The 26,804-nt window shown below is 41.9% G+C and overlaps 1 protein-coding gene across 2 annotated transcripts in view; it reads left to right on the top strand.

The window, feature by feature from the left end:
- The window catches only part of AMPH (amphiphysin), a 156,284-nt gene that overhangs the window by 74,142 nt on the left and 55,338 nt on the right, over window positions 1–26,804 (top strand). For both annotated transcript variants that reach the window (XM_006198527.4, XM_072965232.1), the window contains exons 3-7: window positions 6,674–6,728; window positions 11,174–11,268; window positions 12,611–12,706; window positions 21,085–21,192; window positions 22,727–22,812. In XM_006198527.4, the coding sequence (XP_006198589.2) occupies window positions 6,674–6,728; window positions 11,174–11,268; window positions 12,611–12,706; window positions 21,085–21,192; window positions 22,727–22,812 (440 nt within the window). The remainder of the gene's footprint in view (window positions 1–6,673; window positions 6,729–11,173; window positions 11,269–12,610; window positions 12,707–21,084; window positions 21,193–22,726; window positions 22,813–26,804) is intronic.

Raw genomic sequence — 26,804 nt, 5'->3', positions numbered from 1 at the left:
AGAGCTGTGATTTCAAAATTCACTCCAATTTCCTATCTCGTATTTTTTGCACTAATACATGCCAAGAGGAAATTTTTTAAATGGAGAAACCGTTCTATGAAATCAGTGCTGGGTTCTTAATGAGAGCTCCTGTTGTACAGAGAGCTCAAAGCAAGGAACCAAACGTGTGTGCTCTAGAGGCCCTTTGAAAACCTCTCGTCTTCCACCGTAACGGCACCTGAATTTGACAGAGGGAGAGCTGTATTTCTCAGTAAACCAAACGCCCGCAGTGTTGAGCAGCCAAATGTTATCTTTGATCATAAGTGGATTCAGACATTATGCCGTGTTAGTCATTTGCTAATCAGGGCACTGCTTATGGCTTGTTAAATCTCACCTCCCCGATAGTGTCATTTTCTTCTAAGCTTCAAAAATGATCAGGAAACTTATTAACATCGCTCTCAAGATTGAGTTAGCCTGTCTGAACTCCGAGAAGTTGAGCCAGTTTTAATTTTGCTGTGTCACTGAGCCTTTTCAAGAGAAAAATGGCCGCAAAGGCCAACAATAATAATGTAACTGGGAACTTCTGTGGGCTTATGATCACAGGTGAGCTGACAGGATTTAACTTTGTAAAATCACAACTCTGTGAAGTTATATCTCTTCAGATCCAAGCTTTATATATCTGTTAGTATTGTTGGCTTTCCCCCGAGCCCCTTTCTAAATGTCAACTCATGGTTTCTTAGTTAGAGGAAATTTAATTTTTAAAGTGTTCTCTATTGTAGGTGCTGCTTGCTTTCTTTCTTTCTATTTTTTTTAAAACAAAGGTTACCTATAAATATAAATCAGTACTACATTTACCACATTTTAACAAGTCAATTCAACAAGCCATTGCTCTTTTAATAGGCATTATTAAATACTTATTGCCTTAAGGTGTTTAGTTTGACCTGCATAACTTTGCAAACAAAATGCACTGGATTTGGTTTTGCAAGTACAGGTTTTGCTGCAGTGGTCTGTGCCCCTGTCTGGGGTTGTCATGCACATGGTAGTGTGGGGCATGGGGCACCTGAATTTGCAGTGGTTGCTACCCTGAGTTTAGTTCCTTAGAAATTATTAATTCATTTCATGCATTGTGTCTACAATTCAGTCAAATTAATGCCTCAAGTATGGCTTCCTTCTTCTGGGCAGAAGAACTGAGTTAACAGTGAGCTAACAAAATTATACCCCTGTATTGATTTCCTAAGTCCTAGTCATTTACCCATATTAATATCTTTTTGAAGCTTCAGAATTTAATGTACCTAAACAATAAGTGACTTGACTCATTAATCTTCAGATGTCATTTATCATGGCTCATTGCAGCCCTTTTTTTCAGCCCAGTGTCCAGAGACAATTTGCCATAGCTGTTGGACTTAGAGACACTCTTCTTGCGTGTCGGAGTCTGTGGTAGCTCTTCTTACCAGGGACCTGGCTCACGTTACAGGAAATCTGTGAGTCTTACTTGCGCTCACCAGAGTGCAGTAGGGAACTTTGACGTGGTAGCATTTGTAGCTGGTCCTTTGCCACTACACAGACTAAATCATTACGTGCTCAAGAACCAAAGACATGTTCTGGGAGCTGTCCAAGGTGCTAAACAGAGACTTAAGCCAGGAGAGCTGTCCAGGAGCCCCATCTCTCTGGGAACCAACCCCCTTCTCAGCCCCACTCATCCCCCAATACATATAAACAAATAATTAAGGAATTGGTGTTACTGAAGACCTATGTAATGTAAAACAATTTGGAAACACATTTGATTAGGTGTAGCAGTGATTTCTTTGTATTGGGCAACAAAGATCTGAAACTTCCCATGGTGATGTGCCTGCTGCACTTTTTCTCTTGCTACTTAATTAGATTTTAAACTTCAGTCTAATCCTTAGGGGCAGATATCATGACAGGTGCTCACAGGAGTAGGGAAAGAAAGCAACAGCTTCAAGAGGCCACTTAAGAAGAGAATAAAGGAATTTTTTTGACCAGAGTCAGTGACCCTCAGACTTTTGTAAGGTTTTAAAACCATGAACACTTTTTGCATGTCTATTATTTTTTGACATCTTGATGATGAAACTCTAAACGACCCTGGCTTGTTTTCTAGGACAGCCAGGAAACAGGAGACTGGCGAGACTGCTTCCTTCTCAGCCCTGTGAGAGTGTGACACCCAAGGGAGGGAGTGTGGGGGAGTTGCTTTAATGAGGAAGGAGAAACACGCCACTCCCTCGAGTTGTGTGGGAAGAAAGTGAGGCCTGAGGGACTGTCTGGGCTTGAGAGGCAGCTGCTTCTGACACTGATAAATGATTCAACTGAAGCAATAAATGAAGAACCTCTGAGTAACACCGGAGCCATGTTATTACACTATATGCCCAGGCAAGAAATTCTGTAGGTGGTGAATCCTCCTTGGGTCTTTTCCAAAGAGGAGTATTAGTAGGCAATGCAGACAACTTAATTACAGTAGACTCACTTGCCCTTCGGTTGCCGTGGGCCCTGGGGAAACTGTGACCAAGAGTTAGAATAATAATTTTATCTTATTCTGTAGGTCATGACATTTAGAAAATCGAAGGGAAAATTCTCAAGCCTGTGGAACTTTTAATCCCTTTTCTGCACATACCCGTGCACAATACACAATTCAAGGCTGAGCCACTGAAATGGTCATTTTCAGAGGAATTGGGATGGACTTTCGATTCAGTGAAATCTGAGCAGTGCTGTGAGAACTTATTTCTGTAGTACAGATGTCTTCCTCTCTTTGGTAGCTTTGACAGTTTGCATGAGATTTCAAATAAAATCTGAACAGATAACTAAAAAAAATTTATTTCTCATTTAAAGCATATTTGTGATTCACATAGAATAGTGATGTTAAGTAAATTTTACTATGCAGTAGGTTTTGTGCAGAAGAACTACTCTGTGGCATGTTAATAGGTGAAACATTTCTCTCCAGAGCCTTTTATCTTTTGATTCAGGCGGAATTTTATATGAAATCCAATGTGGTTATTACCAAATGCTTTATGAACTTTAATACTCATGGGGAAAATTAAGAATTTTAATAATTGGAAAAGAATAAAGTTATTTAAATCAGCCTCCAGTTTATCTGGTTAAATTGAACTCATCTATTTAAGCCATTATTGTATAATTTGAACTTTCTTCCACCCTTATGATATCTAAAAATTTCTTCTGGGATTCTTATTTTATTTTAAAAATGTTTATTGTTCTCCTTGGACTAGGAGTGCAGTGTATAGATTGGTGCCTGAATCATTTCATTCTCTGTCTTGTCCTGAAAGAGAAGGCAATGACTTACATGTGGGCTTGACTGGACATGCTTTATTCCTTAAATATTTGGGAAAAGAATGCCCTTTCATACTAGTCTTTTGCTGTTTTCAGGTACTCTGAACAGTTGTGGTAGCCCCAAACCATCAGTCACTGTGGCTGGCTTTGTATTACTGTCTGAGAGGAAAAGCATCCTTGTGGGTGAGATGGGGGCCCTGCCTCAGCTAACTGCTTCTCCCCCTTTTCCAGGGAAGGAGCACGAACAGTAGTGCAGCAGAGCCCTAAAGCAGACGTCTGAAAGCAGGAGCCATCTGTGAAGTTCTGTTTCATCTCTGTGCAGTTTTTCATTCTCCATCATAACAGGTGGCTGAGTGGTGGTAAAATAATGGTTTCTCCATTTGCTCCCCTCCGACCTCAATAAATTGATGTTCCAGAGAGATATTTTAGGTTTATTTTGTGGCTGTGAGTGCCCTAGACAGACCATTAAGTGCCCCCAAGGTCTATGCTTATGTATTTTGAAAAATGTAGCCTTAAGGGACTCAGACCCTCCTAATTGCCCCTTTTTGGGCTGTCGGCCTTAGATGGGCCTGGCTCTAGATCTGTCTGGGTAAATCACATGTCTGATTTCACATATTATTCTCTCTAAATATCTGCCATCTGTGGGGACAACTAATTCTGGCCTTGCTGTCCTCTCTCAGTGCCATTCTCCCTCTTCAATTGCTGGACCACCACTCAGCCTCCCATTTGCTTAACCATCCACATTGTCCTTCATCTTTCCAGTTTGATTTCCTTTCTGAAATGTTTCTGCCAGTGCCTTTAATGCTTTTCAGCTCACTAACTCCATTGGCTTTTTCTTTTTTCTTTAGACTTTAGCCTGCTCCATCTTTCTGCATTTCCACTATTGATGGTGAACCATTGTATCAGGCCGTTTAGGGTAGATTGTGCTGTGGTAGCAATACCTTGGTGACTTCCCAGAACAGATTTGTTTCTCGCTCATGAAACTGCATGGTAGCTGTACCTCATTCTGAGATCTAGGCTGGAGAAGCAACCCCTGTCTGGAACACTTTGGGGCTCATAGTAGAAGAAAAGAAATGGTAGGAGTATGTGATGGCTCTTACGTCTTCTGCTCAGAAGTAGCACATGTCACTTCCACTCACATCCCATTAGCCAAGTCAGGTCCTACAACCAAGCGTGATGTTGATGGGGCAGGAAATAGAATCCTCTCTAAAACCAGATCTGGTAGGGAGGTGTAGTATAGATTTGACAATAATAGACTCTCCCCAAACAATATCTTTTCAGCTTTTTATGCACTCAGAATCTTACACAGTGCCTGTCATAAAATGGATATTTAATAAGAGAAAGACCTACTTCTTTCTTCCCCAAATTCTCTTCGTGTTGGTGTTGAGGTCCTTGGCCAGACTCCACCTGTTTCTCCTCTGGGTCATCTTTAGCCTCTACCTTTACTCAGGTGTTTATCATTAGCATGTTTCTTCATTCCCCTTACCTGTTGCCTGCAAACCGTTTTCCTCTATACTTTGATGTTTTGGAAGTCCACCATGGTTAGGTTTTGTTTTGTTTTGTTTTGTTTTATTTTTAAATCTAGTTTGGGCAGTTTGCGTTCACACTGTATTTCTGAATGGCTCAGCAAGACAAAGGAAACCTAGAGCTGTGATTTTAAACCATGCTAAGCCACTGTGAAGGGGGTCAGTTGTTTAGAACTCTGATGATTTCTGGTTTGCCATTTGGAACAGAGTCATTCTGGTTGAAGTTCACATTCCAACAAGTGAATTAACCCTAAGCTTTCATCTGGTAGTAGCTGGATTAGAGAGTTGCAAAACGGCTTGAGCTTAAGGCAGATAAAGAAAACCTCACATGAGCTTCACGTAGACTTTGTCGGAATAATGTCACTACCCCTGCACTAGCGCATAGAGGAGAATATTCTCCTCTGGAACTTCTTTTGGAGTCTGGCATAGTCTTAAACACGTCTTTTTGGAGTTTCTTCATATTAATCACTATCTGTTTTTAAATGTTCTGGGCATTTAGTCCTTGCTGTGTACCCCCAAACACTTTGAACGGCTGCTGCAGAGTGAAGTGTGATCTGCTTTGTGATGCACTTTTTTCATATAAACATTTTAGTTCCTCTACTAGATTGTAATTTACTGAAGGAAGTAGGCTTTTTTAATCCCTTTATCCCCCTCCCCTTTTGGTAAATTCTAACAAATGCTTGTTGAATTGAATATGACTGTTACAGTTGCTATGTTAATAGGTATAACATTGACTATCAAGTTAGAGTTATAAAGTAGTTGGCTATACTATTAATTTTCAAAGTGGAGTCATTCTGTATGCTAGCTCTCTGCAATTGGCTAAATGATTCGGCAATTCAAATGCATGCGTTTTTAATGTGTTCGGCTGCAGTGTTGTAGCTGACGCTATGGGTGCCCACCCATACGCCCCTAGCACCTACCTTTCCTAGACTGACTTGGAGCCGCCAGCATCATCAGCTCTTTGCCCGAGGGCTTGCTCTGGTTCCTGGAGACCTGTCTGCCCTGTGTGGACATAATGGGGAATTAATGTCCCCCAGTGGCTGCCCTCAGCCGTTGACTGACAGGAGTTGATGGATAAATGCCCCAGCTCCCTTGCCTCTCGGTTAGGATATCTAGAGAGTGTTTGGCACCCTCTGCCAGAGTTCCCCAGCGGGATTACGGCAGAGTTGCCCACTGCGGAAACTTGCTTGCTAATGAGGCACCTCTTCCCTGCTCTGCCTCACTTCTCCATGCTACCATCGACATCTCCTGGAGTAACTCCAGATTAAAATCGAATCCTAGCCTCAGAGTCTTAGAGTTTCTAAGAGCAATCCAAATCAAAACAAGTATTTCTTTTTTTTTTTAACTTTTTTTTTTATTGAGTTATAATGCGTCACCAAAACAAGTATTTCTATGCCAAAATTTGCAATTTAATGATTTCTCTATTTCGGTGATGTCCAGTGGAAATACAATGCAAACCACACAGATAATTTAAAATTTTATAGTGACCACATTGTGAGCACTCAACAACCACATGGGGCTAGAAGCTGCCATATTAAACAGTGAACAGTGGTGATCAGTTTCCTACCATTGTAACGTGTCAAAATTTAGAGACTTGAATATAGAGCTCTCGAATATAGAAGGGTGTATTGTGGATCATAGTTTCCATTCTCAGCAAAGTCTTACATGCATTCTCCTTTTCTTTTAAGCTGAATAAAACCTCTAAACATCCAGAATGATGGGCACCTTGTTTAGACTGAGTCTGCATATTTATCTTCGTTCAAGAATGAGCTTCTGGCAAAAACAACTCAAGACTGAATGACTTTGTACATGTTTGCATGCAAAATATAGACGAGATGCTCAGCCTCTCTCTGTTTGTGTGTTTTCAGGCAGAGGGTACCAGACTTCAGCGCGAACTCCGAGGATATTTAGCAGCGATCAAAGGTAATATGTATGAGTTGTTTACTGCATGTTACAAAGCACGGCTTGTTCTTGGAATTTGAGAGTGACAGATTCAAGTGTTAATTATAAAGCCATTTGGCTTTCTGGCAGGATGGGTCCTTGAGCACAGGTGTTCCTTTCCACCCACTCCCAAATTCCCATTGAAATGATAATCAGAATATATTAGGAAAAAAATATGCCTGCCCTTATGCTGGAAACTAGGAAAAAGTGCCTCCCACGTGCCAGAGCTCTCTAGGAAGAGTTGTTAGAGGGAGCTTGAGACCTTGTTTAAGGCAAGCTGCAGCTGGCTTCATCCTGAGGGAGCGGTGTGTCCCAAGAGTTGGACGCTCGCAGCCTTCCACAGAAGCCGTCTAGCTGGATAGGGCAGGGGTGGCAGCGGGGTTAGCAGGAATCATGGCCCTGGAGCAGCTGTGACTTGGGCACCTGCAGCCCTGCCACGGTACAGGGGACAGAGAGGCCTGCATCCCACTTGCAATGGTCACATCTCTATATGAAGGAGGGAAGACCTTCCTCCAGCTTTTCCCTGACACATTTTGCTGGTTGAGCCATGTTAACAAATGATACTCTGTAAGAGAGATCTGTGTTTGAATTCCTTTGGCCACGGCTGGCTGAAATGAATTTTTAAACAGGTGACTTCAGAGTTCATCAGAGCCCTTAATATGCTGGTGTAACCTCATCTCCCGTAGGCCTGTGGAGTAGACGGCATTTCCCACGCATTTGGCAGTGGAATGCTTTTCTCTTGTCAACGTCTTACAAGAATCCACATTCCTTGGGGCGTATTTTGGGTTTGGGGAAACCTCCATAAAGGCCAGGGTTATGCATTAAGTAGATCCTAATTTGCATTTTCGAAGTGCTTTCGTGGCCCGTTTCTCTGGTTCTCACAAGAACTCTAGCTCCCTAATGGTACAGTGATACTGGCCGCATTGCAGAGGAGTGAGATCTTGCCAGGAGAGCGACGGGCCCTGTGTCTGCCCCCGGGGGCTGTTGCAGGGGAGTCACCAGGCCTCGTCTATAAAGAGCCCCAGACGTTCCTCATCTGTAAGGCGCTCCAGTTGCCGTCTGAAGTCCCCCAAACCTCTCCCACTGGGATTCTGTGAAATGGGACTAAATGAGCTGCACTCATTGTTTTATTATCGCTGATCTCTGGGCGGTATTTCCCTCTGCGGGTCTTCATTATTTTGGCTGATGGCTTGGGCTTTGCAAGGGAGAGCTGATGCTCTTGTTCATTTTAGCAGCAAACACTGTGTTGAGCCTCACGTACAGACCTGACACTGTTCTAGGCGATGGTAATGCAGAGATGTAAGACACAGCGTCTGATCTCACGGAAATTGCAGTAGACAAAGTGGAATAAACAAGAAGTCTAGATCTATGTGTAGTAATGTGTAGTTTAGCAGAAGTGTGTGTTCTGTGCCATCACAACAGAGGACAGACCCCCACCCCTACCCCCATTCTAGCTGAGGGACGGGAGACCAGGTCAGAAATGATCCTCCCAGGAACTTACCCTTGAATGGATCCAGGAAGGGGCATACGTGGTCATCAAGTGACAAGAGATGCCAGAGAAAGAGGTTGATGTTGGAGGGACGTTCCAGGTAGAAGAAGCAACACAGAGAAAGACTCAAGAGGCCGGCTGTTTAGGGAACAAGTCAGTCAGTGAGATGCAAGCAGGGAACTGAGCTGGATGAGACGTGGAAATGTAGGCAGTGTTTTTACACAGAAGTTCTTATGTATCATGTCGTATTGGGTTTTATTCTGCCGATGGAGAAGGGAGTCATTACATTATTGGAAGCAAAGGAGTGAGTCCTATGATCAGATTAGCATTTTAGAAATAATTATTGTGGTTGTGCGGAATCCAGGCTAGAGGAAATGAAACTGCTAGGAGATGTCTTAGAAGCCTAGACTAAGGGTTTAATAATAATAGCTAACCCTCATTGACTATGTATGTGCCAGGCACGGACAGAAGCTTTTTATGGCCTCATTTCACGTGATTCTCACTTCAACGTGTGGTGTGTATTATAACCAATTAATGATGTAAACTTTGGAAAACTGAGGTCTAGGATGACTCAAAATTTTGATGAGAAGGAAGTGGTTCCTATCCAGTGTAAAATAATAATTCTTCTATATACGATGTTTGATACTTGTCTTACAGTTTTGGAAATCACTAATCTTTTAAGAAAATATTGGATGTGAGATATGAGCATAAATGCTATTTAGCATCTACTCTGCTCTAATGTTGCCAAATTACTTTGAAGGGAATTTGGGTTTAGCTTTTTTTTTTCCCCCTCTCTCTCTTATGCTCTCTCAGAAGAATAAATCCTAAATCCCTAAAATCTCTGCCGGTCTTTATGCCTTTCAAGAGCAAGGCTTGTGTTGTGTTAACCTAGGTATCCATCAGAGGGCTTCCTATGGAGTGTTCTAGAAACAGTCTTTACAGCAACATAGATTCTTTCCAAATGATCCACCACTACTTACCCACACAGCAATTAGTGGTTATTTTTGGCTGCTAATAGACATATTTACAGCAACATTGTGCTTTTAGCCTCAATGAATAAGTCCTCATGTAATTTTGCTTTAAGCTCACACTCACAGTTTTATTTTCCACCACCAGGTTTTTTTTGTCCTGCAATGCCATCATGCCTTTGTTTTCCACTTAAGACATTAAAACCCTGTGTACCGCTGTTTATAATTTCCATCTGACTTGAGACAAAGATTTAAAAGAAAACTTCAGAAGCCTTTTAGCATCTGAATGACAGGATTCTAACTAGTGACTCACTTTTGCTGTCGGTTTGGGGGTCCATTTCTTAGTGTCGATTTGCTTGTTCTTGGAAGGGTGGATGTGGACACTTGAAATAATGTTGCTGCCCTCTCCAAGGAGCCCACATGTACAGTCACAACAGAGGGAGTCTCCCTCACTTGGATTCAGAGTGCTAGTGCCTCTCCCCACCTGCATGACTCTGCTTCATCCGAGTCCCCAGTGAACCGAGTCATCACTGCTCTTTCCCACCTGCCCTGCTGGGCTTCAGCTTGCGGTCCCCACATCATTCCAGTGGGTGTGGACTGTACACCTCGTGGTAAATAAAGGATGTCCTTCGTTTACATCTGTTCTTCATGGAGAGAGGGTCACAGGCCTTCATTCTTCATGTGGCCCCCAAGTACATTCATACCTTTCATATGAAAAGACCAAACATGTGTCTGCATCTTGTTGGGGGACAGACGGGGAAGTTCTCTGCCTGGTGAGTGAAAAAGGATTCTGAAATACCAAATCAGATGTTGGCGTTTATACATACTCTGCAGGGCTAGACTTTGATCATTTCAGACAATCTTTTATTTCGTCCTCTTCTCTCCCTGTTGAACCCAAAACTGACAGCCTTAAATCCAACAAGCACGTGGCAGAGTCCAGAGGGTTGCGGCTTTCAGCTTCACGAAAATACTTTCCCACTTTGATTCACTGGCATTAAGGTCATGAGATGTGTTTTATGTTTCTAATGACAGCACTTTGATTTTTCTCTCCTCTTCTTTTATCCAGCCCCTTTTCAAACCCCCGAGGGATAAAGACAAAGATTCCAACTGAGCCGAGTCTCACCCTCCAGCAGTTAGGGCGAGTCTGGTGCCAAAGAGCTGCTTCTCCAAGTCACTAGACAAAGACCCCACCTTGTTCTGGTCCCAGCCCTGAGCCGTCTGCACGGCAGCCACACTTTACCCTCCGTGTTTTGAAGGAGGGGTGGAAGGGAGATTGGGAAAGACTTAGTGATACTTTATATCACCATGTTGCACTTGGAAACTTGGTGTCTTCTGTATTATGAATAACCACATCTTTGCAAAGTACCAAATGTATCTCTAATGAAAATTCTGCCCCATAGACTTAAGAACTCTGAACTTTCTGAGAGTTTTGTTTTAAAACTGTTTATATAGCTTTTAGTAATATTGGAAAAAGAACAACTTCTATTTTCTTCTGAAAATTTTTAGGGCACTTAAAGTACTTTCAACTGCTGAAATCTTAAGTCCTGTTGATTTTGCTTCTACCAGCTTTATTTCTTGTACTTAAAGTCATTTAGGATTAATTTTATTTTCAGAACTCTAATTTCACAGAAAAGTTTTCTAGGTGTCCTGTGTCTGTATGGTTTCATGTCATTTGGTAAGTGGCAACATGCATAATAGGACATACTATTGTCATTTTCAGAACAGGACACCTTGTTTTTTTTCCAGACCCAGCACCTGTCATTACCATGTAGATACTAGAAAATGCACAATGTAATCAGAATCAGGAGAGATGTGACCACAGATGCAAATTGCAATTGTGCCTGCCCAATTTTTCCTCAAATGATTAGCAAGTGTTCAAGACTTCTCCATTCACTTAGAAAAGTAGGGGAAGAAGGAAGAGACTCCTCACCCACCTCTCTCTAACAGGAGTTGTTTTTCTCCAACGCCAGGCATGCAGGAGGCCTCCATGAAGCTCACTGAGTCGCTGCACGAAGTCTATGAGCCTGACTGGTACGGGCGCGAGGATGTGAAAATGGTTGGCGAGGTAAGAGCCGGTTAAGCACACGGCGGGGGGCCTCAGGTGGCTTCTGCGAGACTCCCACCATGTCCTGCTCACCCAGCCTACCCCTGACCCTCCCTTACCACTTCTTGGCCCTATAGTCACGAGGGAACACATGTACCCAGAAGATACTGTGCAATTCCACCCTCCAGACAGACCCGAACTCATAGTGAGGAGTGAACATGATTATAAAACCAGTTGCATAGAAAGCTGTGGGTTAAAGATAATTTTTCTTCAACAGCAGAGTAACATTTTCCTCTCCCTTATTACACTTCTTAGCCCCTTGCAGCAGGAAAACTGGCTCGTGGCATGATTTTTTTTTTTAAGGAAGTAACCAGGGATTGAATCCAGGATCTCGTACATGCGAAGCATGTGCTCTACCCTGAGCTCTATCCCACCCTACCTCGTGGCATGATTTTATGTACTGCCCCTTCTTTACCCACCCCTCCCTGAAAGTAGGCGCAGAAGCTGGGAAGAGCATCTCTTTCAATTTAACACCAGCTGGTCCATTCGCTGGGCTGCAGGGCCGAGGACAGGTGCATTCAGCCTGCTAATAGGAATTTAACTAACAAAAGGCTTTGTCCCCAGACATGTCTTGACACCTGATGTGCACCTTCTAGGCCAGGGCCATCTGGTGTCATAGACAGACCATGGGCTTCAAATTCAAGGGTTGAAACCAGAGTCTGTCATTTATCAGCTGCGTGACCTTGGCCAGGTTATGTAACATCTCTGGGCTTCAGTGCCTCTTCTATGTAGTGGCAACAGTAAGACTTCTGTCATAAGGATATTGTAAGAATTAAATTTCATACACACACACACGCAGGTAAGGCTTTTCACCCAATGCCTTGACGCAGTGACAGTAATAGCAGTAACAGTAATGCTAGTAATACTGATTGTGCTTATCATAACTGACACTCTGTAAATGGCAGGCCCTTCCCGGTGTGGAAGCTTCAGCAAAGTTTAGTTGTTTGTCTGGAGTGCTTTCTGATTTCATGGATTGCTTCAGAAGCAAGCTGTCTCGGGAGAATTCTTCACAGAGTCTTGGCACCAAAGTCGGGACCTGGGAACCTTTTGAAGTTTCTACATTCTTTATTAACTCAGACTCACAAGCACATTTTCAGATGAGCTGAGCCCTTAGGTAGCCTATATTATCAATTAGAACTGGTAGCCAAATTGCTGGAGTTTTAAATAATCCACATTCTTTCTAGCATTTACTCTCCAGAGAAGTATTGCTTATCTCATGTTATAGTTTCAGGTTTTTAAGAAGTGGTTGAAAGGTTCCCAGTTAAAAGCATTCAGCAGTCACCTCTTTGTCTTTTTCTTTCAGAAATGTGATGTGCTGTGGGAAGACTTCCATCAAAAGCTAGTGGATGGGTCCTTGCTGACGCTGGACACTTATCTGGGCCAATTTCCTGACATAAAGGTATTTTACTCTGTATCTTACCAGGGAAAGAGTTGAATGGTCCCATGTGCTTATTGGAACATGGGCCAGAGATGAGTGAAATTAAAAATCCTCAAACTGATATCAAAGACAGTGGTAACTTTTCCTTTATTTAAGCATGGGATTTTTATCCTGTTCCTATGAATTTAAAATAAAATATAGTTACAGAAATCACATTTTCCCCTTTAATGAACTGTTTCAGCCTTTATTTCTCTACAGAAGTCTTTTTCATTCTATAGATATAAAATTGTGAACCAGAGATGCCAAAAAAATTCCAGCCTTCTTTATGTCCAAACTTTTTATTGTATAGCATCTGACAAGAATTTCCACTAGAATAAACAGAGGTCACAAGGGAAGGAGGAACTTCATTGCAAACATGAGAGCAAAATCTGATCTTTCCTTGTTTACTGTTTATTTTGCATACATAGCACACCTGTGTGTTTTTTCCCTCTACTTGAAATTTTCAGGTTCAAATTGAATTATTAAGATGCAAGCATTTCGAATACATTTGCATCCGGATCTAAAAATATCTTGTCTAAAACATTTGTCTTATCTGACGCTTGGCTTCATGGAAAGGGAAATGCACAAGTGAAGGACTGAATATCGTAGATTTAGGATTGACTCTTGAGGTTGAGATGGTTTTTAAACCATCAGAATTGAATATAGAAATGGTATTGTTAATAGATCTGTCTCCTCGTTGGTTTCCCAGCTCAAAGAAGAGGGCCAGGTAAGACAGCCAAGTGCTGCCCTGCCTGTAGAGTGAGGAGGCCATGGACCAGCATCCATGGGCATCTGCAGTGTCTTACGAGGTGAATTCTGATGTGAAGTTCCACTTTCACCTGGCCTCTTCGTGCCCATTGCCAAACACCAGGGCACTATCTGCAGTAATGTGCACCAGCCTTGGCCACCAAATATAGCGGAGCTTCTTGGCCCAAACTGCACTTAGTTTCCTTGGCCTACTCAGATTGCTTAACACTAGCTGGCCAACATCCAAAGTGTGTTTTGGGGATACCCGAGGCACCAAGAACCTAAGTGGATCAGACTAGATACGTTAGTCTTGTTCGCAAACTGTCCCAGAGAACAAATCCGAATGCTGGATTCTCGGTGATGTTGTCGTAAAAGGCAGCAGAACACTTCATTGAGTCATTGTATAACTACATCCAAGTGAAAAGGTATTCAGTCAGGTTTTAAAACTTTCTGAGAAATTTAAAAGAATTTTTTAAATTAAAATTCTATATGGCTATCTGCACTAGCCTGCAGGGGATGTGTTTTGAAATACTTTCAGATAATTTGATAGACATTGACATTTTGTCTTGGAATTTATAGCATTTGTGTGCCAAAGAGTCTCAGAATATTGTTTATTGCGTGGTAATTTAGCTCCATAAAATCCAATTCCCAGTACATCAGAAGACAGTAAAAGAAAACTTTATCTTCCTACTTGAAAATTTCAAACAACCTTGCAACTTGTCTAAGTCATTCATATAATGTTTATAGTATGACTTAGATAAGCAGATGAAGGCTGTGATTGGCTAGAGAATACATTTGAAAAGTTGTTGAGTTTCAGGAAGAAAACCTAGCATCATCAAAAAAGTGTGAAGGACCTTATTTGTTATGGTACTGCCCAGCAATGGTTTTTGGAAACTGGCTGTTTGCTCTAGGAATATATAATTTCAGAAGACAAATACACACAGATGTACCTGCATTGAAACATAGGTTAAAATAAAATCATTATGGATTAGATTGGATAGTCATTTCAGTCTGTTGAAGACGTCAGTAGAACCTTTCCTGAGGTCCATGATTGAGGTCGTGCGTAAAGATGGTCCTCCAGTTACTGAATCATCTTTACACTAGAAATTTGGAGTCATATTGTCTAGCTGGGTGCCCTGAAGATAAATGAAACACGTATCATGGTTTTACCTATGATACGGGAAAAGCCTACACTTTCTCTCTTTCTCTGAAGTCACATTTAGAATGTTACAGCACACACGTAGGGTTTCAACCAAGATAGAGAACTGTGAAATCATTTCACGTGATAAACAGTTAAGGGAATAGCAGTGTTTAACGTGGAGAGGAAACAGTTTGGAGTTGGAGAGTAGGTGGTACAGCTACTTCTAATATTTGAAAGACTTTTCTCCGATGCAAATGCACAGAAGTGTGCCTTTACTCAGGGAATGGAAGTTGGAAGTGGCTACAGAGTCTGCCATTTGTAAAATGAGTGCTGAGTGATTATGTAATGAATGGGTTATTGATGAAAAGGAGGATTATGATTAAAAACACAGTGGAGAATTTTCAAAGCATGGAACGCGATTGACTTCCTTGACTCTCGTTAAAATCAACAGGCCGTGCGTAGTTAAAACCTCAGGCAAATTTCCAAATATTTATTGCAGCCCCATCAGCAAGGGCTGTGAAGTACCATTCATGAGGGGATGGTGTTTGGCTTTTCCAGCTGTGATTGGCAGGGTACCTGGTGTTACAGTTTTTATTATGCCACACTGACATCTAAAATCAATGTTAAAAGAGCCAGTTTGTCACCAGCCCAGGCAGGCTTACAGCTGTGAGCAGTTATTGTAAAATGCAGTTTAGAATCTATCTGGGTGGCTATGCAGGAGCCATGAAGCATATTTACAACAATGTGCCAAAATGAATTCCAAATAGGGTTATTGAAATTTTTTTTTAATTCAGTAAATTATTTTCTTTAATGCATAGGGTCAAAGCACAGTGGAAAGTCTGAAGAAAATTTAATTAAGTCACTTAATTAAACTATTTACTATTAAGTTAGTAAATTTACTTAATTAAATTTTACAATTGGGTGGTTAAATAAGGATTGTATCATTTTTTAATCTAAAAGCTATAGTGTATTAATTGCACCCTTGCTTAGGAGATGCGGTCCTTTTTTCAAGTTTCCCAAATATCAGAGAAGTAAGGAAATAAGATTGATTTGTTTCTCCAGCACAAAAATATATGCATCAAGATGAGTGATAACCTTCAAATAGTCACTTCTACCTGGTAGGCGGTACTCTGCAATTGACTTGTCAGTTACACGAGAAAAGGAGTCACATTATTTACTTCACTTCTTGCTTTTGAACAAAAAATAAGATGATCCACTGCATTCTTCCACTCTATTCTCAGGCTTGGAAGTAATTGAATTTTTGGCTCTTTTTAAAGATCAAATTTATCTTCAAAGAATCCTGATTTGCTTCTTTGAAGATAATAAAAGAGATGCCCCACCCACGTCCACAAAGCAGAGCTTTCTAAGCGTTTCCGTTGCATTGCACAAGGCCACTGCCTCAAGGGACAGTGCTCCTTGGAGGGTGACAGCTAGATATCTGCTAAAAATAATGCGCTTTGTCACCTCAGCACACTTTATCCACTAACCTTTATTGAAGATCTCCTCTCTACTCTGGCCAGGCTCATTCATCAGAGACCGTAAGGTGAATGTGATGTCAGTCTGCTCTCCACGAACACCAGTTGGAAGTGGTTGGGTCAGAGGGTAAAGTGAAAGGGGTCAGAAGCAGCTAAATGAGAGTAACTGCCCCACCCACCTGTCACCACTGCTGAAGAGGGTGTAGAGGAGTAGCACAGAGTGGCACTAGTTAAATGACAGAGTCATATGGCGGTGTTAGAAGGAATACCAACCAAGAGTCAGGAACAGGGCTGGGGCTGAGAGAGGTAAGTATGGGTTCAAAATATAAGGAGACCTGATTGGATGGCTGACCCTGCTCGAACATGACCCCAAGAGGGAGGGCCTTCTCACATTTTGTGCCCACGGTGTCTCATTAGCCTCCCCCTACTCCTGGCACTGGCTGCGGGGCTGATATCAAATTCATTTTTGCCACAGACTTTCTGAGCAATCCTGGACAAGTTAGAGGTTCATCTCATGCAATTTCATGTTCCCTACTTGTAAAATGGGAAGATCCCTGACACATCCACATTATGTGTTACTGAGGATCATGGATTATGGATTATATTTTGTAAGCCATGATCATTTTTTTTAAGTACAGTCAGTTACAATGTGTCAATTGTTGGTGTACAGCACAATGTCCCAGTCATGCATATACGTACATAAATTCATGTTCATATTCTTTTTCATTAGAAGTTATTACAAGATATTGAATACAGTTCCCTGTGCTATACAGAAGGAACTTGTTTTTTTAATCTATTTTTATATATAGTGGCCAACATTTGCAAATCTCAAACTCTCAGATTTATCCCTTCCCACCAGCCCCTTTCCCCCGGTAACCATAAGATTGTTTACTATGTCTGTGAGTCTGTTTCTGTTTTGTAGATGAGTTCATAGTGTCCTTTTTTTTCTTTTTTCAGATTCCACATATGAGTGATACCACATGGTATTTTTCTTTCTCTTTCTGGCTTACTTCACTTGGACAATCTCTAGGTCCATCCATGTTGCTGCAAATGACATTATTTTATTCTTTTTTATGTTGTAAGCCATGAACTTTTATATTATTATTGTTTTCCTTCTTCTGACTATATCAAATTTAAAGTTACTTAAGGATCTTTTTCTGCAGCAGTTTTCAGTATTAGACTATCTGGGCATAACTGGACCACTGGGGATTTTTTTTTAAAAAAGGACCGGTGCTTGGGCTTTGCCTCAGACTAATGAAACCAGAATCTCTTAGTCTGGGGCCCAGGAATCAGTATATTTTACACTATTTGCATATTAGTTGTTCCTCTTTAACTTAGTTTTTAGTGGCTGCCCTGCAGTTTACAATGTGCATCTTTAACTCATCATACCTGATTTCAAGTAATATCATAGCACTTTATGCACAGTCTGAGAACCTTACAGCAGTGGACTTCCAGCTCTTTCCTCTCTTCCTCTGTGCTGCTGTTGTCATATCTTCCCTTTACAGAAGTTGCGAAGCCCACAATATAGTGTTTCTGTTTTTGCCTTAGGTTATCAGTTACCTTTTCAAGCAACTAAAAGGAAAAAACCAAAATCTTGTCTACCTTGATTTTTGCCATCTCTGATTCTCATTTCTTTGTGCAGTTTCACTTGTGTATGAAAATTCTTATTCTGGCAATGGAGTTGTCCCAGCTTTTGTTGGTCTTTTAAAGAAATCTTTATTTCACCTTACTTTTGGAAGGTATTTTCGCTGGGAATAGAATTCTAAGATTGCTCTTGATTTTTTATTTTTCAGGGCTGAAGAGATGCCATTCCATTGCGTTCTGACTTGCGTAGTTTCTGAAGATTAGTATTCTCTGATTCTTTTTTTTTTAATGTGATAATTTTTTTTATTTAGTTTTTTTTTTGAGGGGAACAGATTAATTAGGTTTATTTATTTATTAACTCTTAGAGGAGGTACTGGGGATTGAACCCGGGACCTCATGCTTGCTAGGCATGTGCTCTATCACATGAGCTGTACCCTCCCCCGAGTCTTCTCTGATTCTTGATTTTAAGCAGTTTGGCTATGATAGAGCTGGCTGTGTGTTGTTTGGTATTTACGCCTTTCAGGATTCTGTGAGTTTCTTGGATCTGTACTTTGATGTTTTCCTTACTTAATAGAATTCTCAGCCGTTACGTCTTCAAATGTTTCTTCTGACTCCCCCTCTCATCTCTTTCTGTGACTCCAATTATACTGTTAGATTATATGATATTTAATATTGTATTACAGGTCTTGTATGCTCGATTCTGCTTTTTTCTTAACCTTTTTTCTCTGTGTGTATCAATGGAAATAATTTCTCTTGATTTATCTTCAACTGTACTGTTTCTTTTCTCAGCTATTTTAGGTCTAGTGAAGAAATTTCTCCTCTCTGATATGTGCTTTTTCAATTTCTAGCATTTCCATTTGATTTCCAATTGGCTATTCAAGTTTCCGTGTATCTGCTGAAATTCCCCATCTGTTTGTGTGTTTTGTCTAGCCTTTCCAACTAGACACTTTAACATGTTAGTCATAGTCATTGTACAATCACTGATTGACGCTTCCAACATTTGGGTCATGTCTACGTCTGATTCTGTTGATTGCTTTGTCTTTTCTCCTGGGCTGTTCTTCTGTTTTTAATGTGTGTGTTTCAGACTTTTTGACTGAGTGCCACCATGTATTGAATAGTGAAGGCTGAAGTGGTATTTGTCTGGAAACCGGCATGCCTTTTTGTCAGGCCATTTAGTGTGAGCATTCCAATCGATCAGATTGCAGCTGGAGCTGGACTGGGGTTCTGCTGTTGCTCTTGTCACTTTCAGGGCACTCTGCCTTTCAGATTCCTTGGAATCGGGCTGCTGATACCTTGTGCTTAGAGCCTCACATCTATTTTGTTCTCAGACCCTGGGGTGGAGGTCTAGTTTTTGCCTCTTCCTCGACCCACATAGGGTGGGCCCTTGGATGCCAGAGAGTTTTTCTCAGTGCTCCCACTCGCCATTGGACTTCAGGTGTCCTTGGATGCCTGCATGGCAGAGGGTCTCTCCATACACTTGCCCTTCCTCCAGGGGTAGGCGGCTGTTGCGTGTCACTCAGTGCCGGACTTTGAGCAGGAGCGAGGCTGTTTCATATTTTACTTTCCTGACCTGTCTTAAGCAAATTCAGCCTCCTATGTGAGGTTGGTCTTGCGCAAGAGCTTCCTGCCCCTGCCCAAGTGAGAACAGACTTTTTCTTGTTACAGGACTCAGATCTTGGGGCCAAGAACCTTTTATTCTCCTCCCATCTCGGCAGATATTTTTTTCCTACCCTTTTGTGTGTAACAGTTATTTTTGACGATCCTAGGGGCCAAAGGGACTCCTAGAGCCAGACTGATTTTGCTTCTATTCCTTCCCCGAAATTGGTGGGTTTCTGCATGGTGTCTGTGGGCAGAAGGATTTGTTGCTTCCTCCTCATGCTGCTTAAGGCTTTTGCTTTGTAAAGAGAACAGTGTCCGAGGAAATAGGCAGGGCTTTGTCTCTACCCTCTAGTGATCATAGGTCACCTCGTTCTCACCTGCAATGCAAGGGAGTATCTTGTCCCCAGACATTCTCTTAGCATCATCCCCTGACGGCCCAAGGAAAGAGCTTGCCCATACATGCAACTTCCCCTTGTGTCTGGGACACCCCACTATCCCTCCCAGACTGACACATTAGCCCATACTAGAGCTTCAGCAATTTGTTAAAATTTTAGCTGACCTCTTGCCCTCTGGTATGGTGGCCACAACTTTTACCTGTCAAAGGTGAGATGGTTTGAGTGTCTCATCTCTCCCTGGAGGGACTTATCCCTCTTTGGAATTCAGATTACTTTCTTGACTTGCGGCTTCATGTCTCTGATGCAGTCACGAAAACTCTGCTCTTATAGATTATCCAGATTTTTTTCTTTTTTCTTTTGCATTTTTTTTAATTGAGCTATAGTCATTTTACAAGTTGTGTCAAATTCCAGGGTAGAGCACAATTTTTCAGTTATACATGAACATACGTATGTTCATTGTCACATTTTTTTTTCTGCTGTGAGCTACCACAAGATATTGTATATATTTCCCTGTGCTGTGCAGTATAATCTTGTTTATCTGTTCTACATTTTGAAATCCCAGTCTGTCCCTTCCCACCCCCTTGGCAACCAAGTTTGTATTCTATGTCTATGAGTCTGTTTCTGTTTTATATTTATGTTTTTTTTGGTTTTTGGTTTTTTTAGATTCCACATATGAGCAATCTCATATGGTATTTTTCTTTCTCTTTCTGGCTTACTTCACTTAGAACGACATTCTCCCGGAACATCCATGTTGCTGCAAATGGTGTTATGTTGTCAGTTTTTATGGCAGAGTAGTATTCCATTGCATAAATATACCACAGCTTCTTTATCCAGTCATCGCTTGATGGACATTTAGGCTGTTAATGTGGGAGTAACAGGTTTTGCAGCTCTCTGTGTCCTAACTGGAAACAGAAGTCTCTAGGAATCAATATATTTTTAAGGCTCCTCAGATATTTCTAATGAACAAAAGGACTGATGAACACTTCTAGGGAAAAGGATTTCTTAGGAAATAAATCTGATTTATAGAACTGCTGTTAGTGTGTCACTGGAATTTAAAAACCAGGTCCTAATATAGTCTGCTACTATCTTCAAAATGGAACAAAGATTTAGAATAGAGGTTTACCTGCTTACCTCAGCCAATTATGAAACTTCTCTGGTGTTTGACTGCAAATTCTGCCTTCAGTGCAGCAGGACTGGCTGAATTATTATCAGAAGGGGAGATACCTACCTAGTGGTTTTCACATAGAGGCTCGGGGGCTGTAGCCTGATTTCCAGGGATCGTTTGCCTCCTGAAATTCTGGCTCACCTCCAGCTCCAGTCAGGAGCCTCCGCTGCTCTGGACAAGAAAGGCCCTTGGCAATCAGGAGGAGAATCTAGGATCGAGTCTCTTTCTTAGTGTACGTGTCTCCCTGTTGGCAGAATCGCATCGCCAAGCGCAGCAGGAAGCTAGTGGACTACGACAGCGCCCGCCACCACCTGGAGGCTTTGCAGAGCTCCAAGAGGAAGGATGAGAGCCGCATCTCTAAGGTAGGGCCCCTCCCACTGTAGTCCCCACTCTCCGTGTTCTGGGACCAACAGCGACTTTGCTTTTTACAATGAAGTCTTTCCTTTTTCACGGACATTGGAATCAGGACGGAATTTAAACTGAAACATGGTGCTCATGGGCTGCTTTCCATAATTTTTAAGTAACAGTAAGGGTTTTCAGGTCATTGCAGAGTTCATGTGGGGAACACTGACTCACTCATTTTAATCGTCACAAACTTTCGACCCCAGCAATACTGCCTGATCAAAGAAAATACGAAGTCTGCCCACACTCTTCCCACGGTTGGGGGTCCTACTTGATGCCAAAATGCAGATTCAGCTAGAAAATCAAGTTTGAAATTCTCCGACACAACTTGTGATAGAGAATGCAGTTATGTGCTACAAATTTCATATCATTTATTTTCTTTTAGAAAACCCATTTCAGGAGCTTTTTTTTTTTAGCCATGTGTGTCAGTCATTTACTGACAACTCACTGAAGACACCTGCTAACAGTCTGCTTTGTTTCTAGTCTTATCTCCTCCCGTCTCCCTACACACAACTGCCTGAGTGGCCTTCCAGATGGAGTTTCTCCACGACTCTGGTCTTTTACTGGCTCCCATTGCCTGTAGAAAGAAACTCTCAATTCCTTTGCCTGGCGTGTGCGGCCTTCGCAGTTTGGTTACGACTCACCCTCCATCCTTGTCAACCCTCAAGTTCTCTTTCCCCTCCTGTCCTTCCTCCACACACACATCCTAAGCTAGAGCCTCCCTGACCTACACACCAGTCCCTGAGCAGCCACGATGAGGGGTCCCCTCTGCACGACTCCCAGAGAGGCTAGGCACCATGTTCACCACTTCCCTTACATCGTCTTTCCTTAATACTCCCCACACCTGTGAGGGGGGCAGTGCTCTGTCCATTTTGTGGGTGAGGTACCTGAGCTGCAGAACGGTGAAGCAACCTGACAAGTCCGCACGGTCAGTGAGCTGGAATTCAACCCAAGGAGCCTTTACGTACTGCAGTCCTTTCCTCACCATCTTCTTTAGCCAACAATGTTTGCTAACTCTTCAAGACTCAGTGTCAAGTTAAAATATCTCCCTTCCCTTTGGAACCTTCTCTGTTCTCTGTGCGTCTCCCCCAGTAGCATGCTCCATGGCAGCTTATCAGCTCTCTCCTGTGGTGTAATTATTTGGACTTCCCACCAGATGGGGAGTTTCTTGGGGAAGCATCCACGTCCAGTATCCCAGTCAGAGCTGTGCATGTGACAGGCCGTTAATGCATCTTTGTAGAATGAATGAATCCGCCAGAGACTGTGAAAGCAACCAGACCATTGTAATCAATCTAGCTTTTCTTTTAAAATAAGACTTAGTATTTCACTTTCATTGAAAAAATTCTTGAGGATTTTAACCAGATTTTTCTCCTTCCCCAAATGTTCTCGTACAGCAAATTCTATTTTGTATTAAATGATGCTGGTGTGACTAGAAATCGTGTGTGTTTATGTGATTTTTCTTTTCAGTGTAAACATGTTATGTGTCACTTGTAGGCAGAAGAGGAATTTCAGAAAGCACAGAAAGTGTTTGAAGAGTTTAACGTTGACCTACAAGAAGAGTTACCATCATTATGGTCAAGGTAAAGGTGCTTCTGTACAGGTGATAAAAGGGATGGCAGAGCATGCCTCTTCCTTTGCAGGGGGCTCGGGGGAAACGGTGACCAGTTCCCAGGGGAGGCAGGTTTCAGGGCAGTGCAGAGAGGGGAACGTCCTGGCTGGCAGGCGGTGGCCATTGGATGCTCAGCTGTGAGTCCTTTCCACTGTTGCCAAGAACACAGAAACGTCTTAGTAAGGAAATCAAGTTGGTCTTGGCAGCTAACCAGAAGGGACCTGAGGATGCTTCAGAGAAGTCCTCTGGGGAAATGGTGATGTCTGTAAATCCTGTGTTTATGAAGAACTTCTGAAATGAAACTTCCCTAGCAGATAATATCAGAATTCGGAGCCGAGCACTCGTTCTGAATGTATCTCTTACTGCTCGTTTTTCACAAGCCAAGGTTATGGTCAGAATGCACCCTTCCAGTGGAACGAATGCCAAATTTGTTCAATCATTGGTTTGTTTATTTGCTTGTTCATTCATTCATTCTTCACTCATTCATTCATGGAATATGTACTGCATGCCTGGTCTATACCAACTGCTGTTATATCTGCTGGTCTTGTACCAGTGATCTAGTCGAAGGCAGTCCCCACTTTGAAAGAATCTCTGATTTCATAAACTGGAGAGAATCACTATATAAGATGCATCAAAATCTTGAACTTTTTTTTTTCTAAATTAAATCCATCCTGGTTGCTTTAGTTTCCAAGTTCTAAGAAGGAAACAATAAAAGATTATAAAATTGTAGATGCTTGTTTAGTCATTCTAAATAAGGGATTTTTTTCTACTACGGTGCCAATTATTTCTCTAAATAATCATTGGTGTAAACAAGCTAAGATATGCTGTGTGTCAGGAAAGAGAAGTTAAAGATGAATGGGGATTCTTGTTTTTGCGAAATGTATTCAAGGTTTGGTATGTTTAGGCTGACCCATCCCTCTGGGCAGCCTGAGTCTGTCCTCTCAAGCAGACGTTTGCAGCTGGCGCAGGGCTGGTTGCTCCTCTCTCCTCCCAGTTCCTTCAGCTGTTTCTGTCCGTATCTGCCAATGTTCGATATTTGCTCGTGTATGGTGACTTTAGCATCCATGTGCTGTTTTGAAATCTGCTTCTTTCTCTCACCGGGATGAATGGAGCCTATGCTCATTCTTCAGTCCTCTGGTGCTTTTCCAGCTGAACTGTCAGTTCCTGGAGCCACTTTCGGCCACCCTCAGGGCAGGCTCCCAGAGCTAGAGAGGCTCTTTGCCGAGTGATTGAACGGGGAATGACTGCCTGGATGACTGGGCTTCTAGAGAAGGGATCCTGGGTTGCCACTTAAAGCGCCCCAGGGAGACTTCTCTGCAAACAGCACAGTGAGCTCGGTCCCTCTGCAGTGCTGTCAGGACACCTGCACGTGCAGTCTCTCCTCTCCCATCCAGCCTCTGTCCTCCTTAGCCCTTCCTCAAATACGGGGCCAAGTCCTCTCCTTTCCCCGGGTCAAACACGTCCACAGGCTGCAAGTAACCATCGCCTGCAAATAAATGCGTGCTTCGTGGTCTGGGAGGTCCTCTGCCCCCGAGCACAGGGCTGCCTCACCTGGCTCTCATCTCTCACAGGACTTAATATTTCCCAAACACACTGCGCCAGGATTTTCTTTATTAATATGTGTGTGTGTGTATTTGTATATACACAGATATATGCATGATTATGTATATTACAGTTGACTCTTGAACAGCTCAGGGGCTTGGGGCACTGCCCCCATACAGTCTAAAATCTGAGTACTGCTACTCCTTCCTCAAAGACAAAGGGATTGATAACTGACTCACCCAAGGGCAGGAAACTGAAACAGTTTGGCTGGAGTGAGGACTCAAACCCTAGTGCTTTTGATTCCAGATATTCTGATCTCTTATTCAACACAAAGTTTTCCCCACACTTAGTTAATTTCAAGATTTGTAAAATGAAAATACACACGCTGTATTTATTGGGAAAAATCTGTGTGTAAGTGGACCTGCGCAGTTCAAACCTGTGTTGTTCAAGGATAAACTGTATTTTAAATCAATTAAAAGAAAAAGTAGGTGGATTCAGGGACACGTGATCACTATAGATAAAGAACATTAAGTGAAACATTTGTCTTTCTCTGTCTGGCTTATTTCACTTAGCATAATGACCTCAGGGTCCATACATCTTGTCACAAATGGCAGGGTTTCCTACTTTTTCAAGGCTGCATAATACTCCATTGTGTCTGTATACCACATCTTCTTTATCCATCCGTCAGTTGATGAACACTTGGATTGTTTCTATATCTTGGCTATTGTGAATAATGCTGCAGTGAGCATGAGAGTGCAGATATCTCTTTGAGATCCTCTTTCCATTCCCTTTGGATATAGATCCAGAAGTGGGGTTGCTGGATCATGTGGCCATTCTATTTTTAACTTTTTGAGGAACCTCCATACTGTTTTCCATAGTGGCTGCACCAACTTACGTTCCTACCAACAGTGCACAAGGTTTCCTTTTTCTCCACATCCTCAGCAACGTTTGTTATCCCCTGTCATTCTGATGATGCATGTTATGCTGCATGTTACCACTTACATGCGGTATCTTTTTTTTTTTTAAAGGCAAACACATAGAAACAGTGTAGAAAAGTGGTTGCCAGGTGCTGGGGGTGGGAGAAGTGGGCAGAGGTTGGTAAGGGTACAGACTTTGCACTCTAATGAATGAGTTTTGAGGACCCAGTGTAAAACATCATGACTGTAGTCGACAGTGCTGTGTTATATAATTGAAATTGGCTAATAGAACTTGAATGTTCTCACCAAAAAAGATAAATATGTGAGGTGATGGGTGTTTAGCTAGATGGGGGAATTCTTTCAGTGTATGCCTGTATCAGGTCACCATGATGTACACTTTAAATATCTTACAGTTTTATTTGTGAGTTATATCTCAATAAGGCTGAAAAATAAAAAGGTGAAGGAAACCCAAATAAACTAATCCTATAAAGAAAAAAAAGATTAAGTGAAGCATGGTAGGAATTTAAGATACAGGTTAAGCCATAGAAAAAGTAAATCTTATTGGTAGGATGGATTTAGCACGAAACTATTATTTCATCTCTGAATCTCTAAACTGAACTTCTAGCTTTTACTTTATTAAAATTCTAAATCACCTAATTTATGGGAAAACACAGGAATAACAATATTCATGCTTACACAGATTTCTTGGCAAACATTCCATGCTTTTTTTTTATTGCATTTTCCTCCTTTTGCATCCAAATATTGTTTCTCCACTTATTAGTTGCATGACCTGGGAAAATGAAACTCTCTGTGCCTCAGTCCTTACTTTCTCTTGATTGAGATTTAGAATCTAATTAACCAATCAAGATTCTGGACTTATTTTTGAGAAGGTCATTGAAAAAAGAGCATGAATTAAATCAAGATAGTCATTTCCTCGGATGGGTTCAGAAGGATTGAATTAATGTAGAGTCCAAAGAGCCTACATTTAGAGCAGAGGGCGCTTATACTGGGGATACTGGGCTGAATCCACTGAGCTGACTGGTGTGTTTACCCTTAGGGACCTAAAAATGAAGACCGAGGGGACTTTGCTCATGTCATAGGACGCCCCCCCTCCCCGCCCCCCGACCATGACTTTGTTTTACAAACGTGGTTGAAGTATTGTGGATGAATAGCAGGTGTTTTGACTTGTTCAGTGAAAGCACACTCTAACTTTAGCTGAAGAATTGTAATTAATTTGTAGGGTTTTTTTTTTTTATTTCCCTCCATCAAATTTCACAGTCCAAAGATAGGATACCCAAACCAGACCACTTAAATTTGGTAAAAATTAAGAATAAACTTCTCTATCTCAAAACCTTTACAAGATACCTATCTAAAATACAAATTCTTAGAGCAGTGGTTCCAAAAATGTTCTCTCTGAAGCAGCAGCAGCATGAATATCACCTGGAGCTGGTTAGAAATTCAGATTCTCAGTCCCCATCTCAGACCTACTGAATCGGAAACAAAC

This window comes from Vicugna pacos, chromosome 7 (genome assembly GCF_048564905.1).
Source record: "Vicugna pacos chromosome 7, VicPac4, whole genome shotgun sequence".
NCBI lineage: Eukaryota > Metazoa > Chordata > Mammalia > Artiodactyla > Camelidae > Vicugna > Vicugna pacos.
This window is presented reverse-complemented; position numbering and strand designations above follow the sequence as displayed.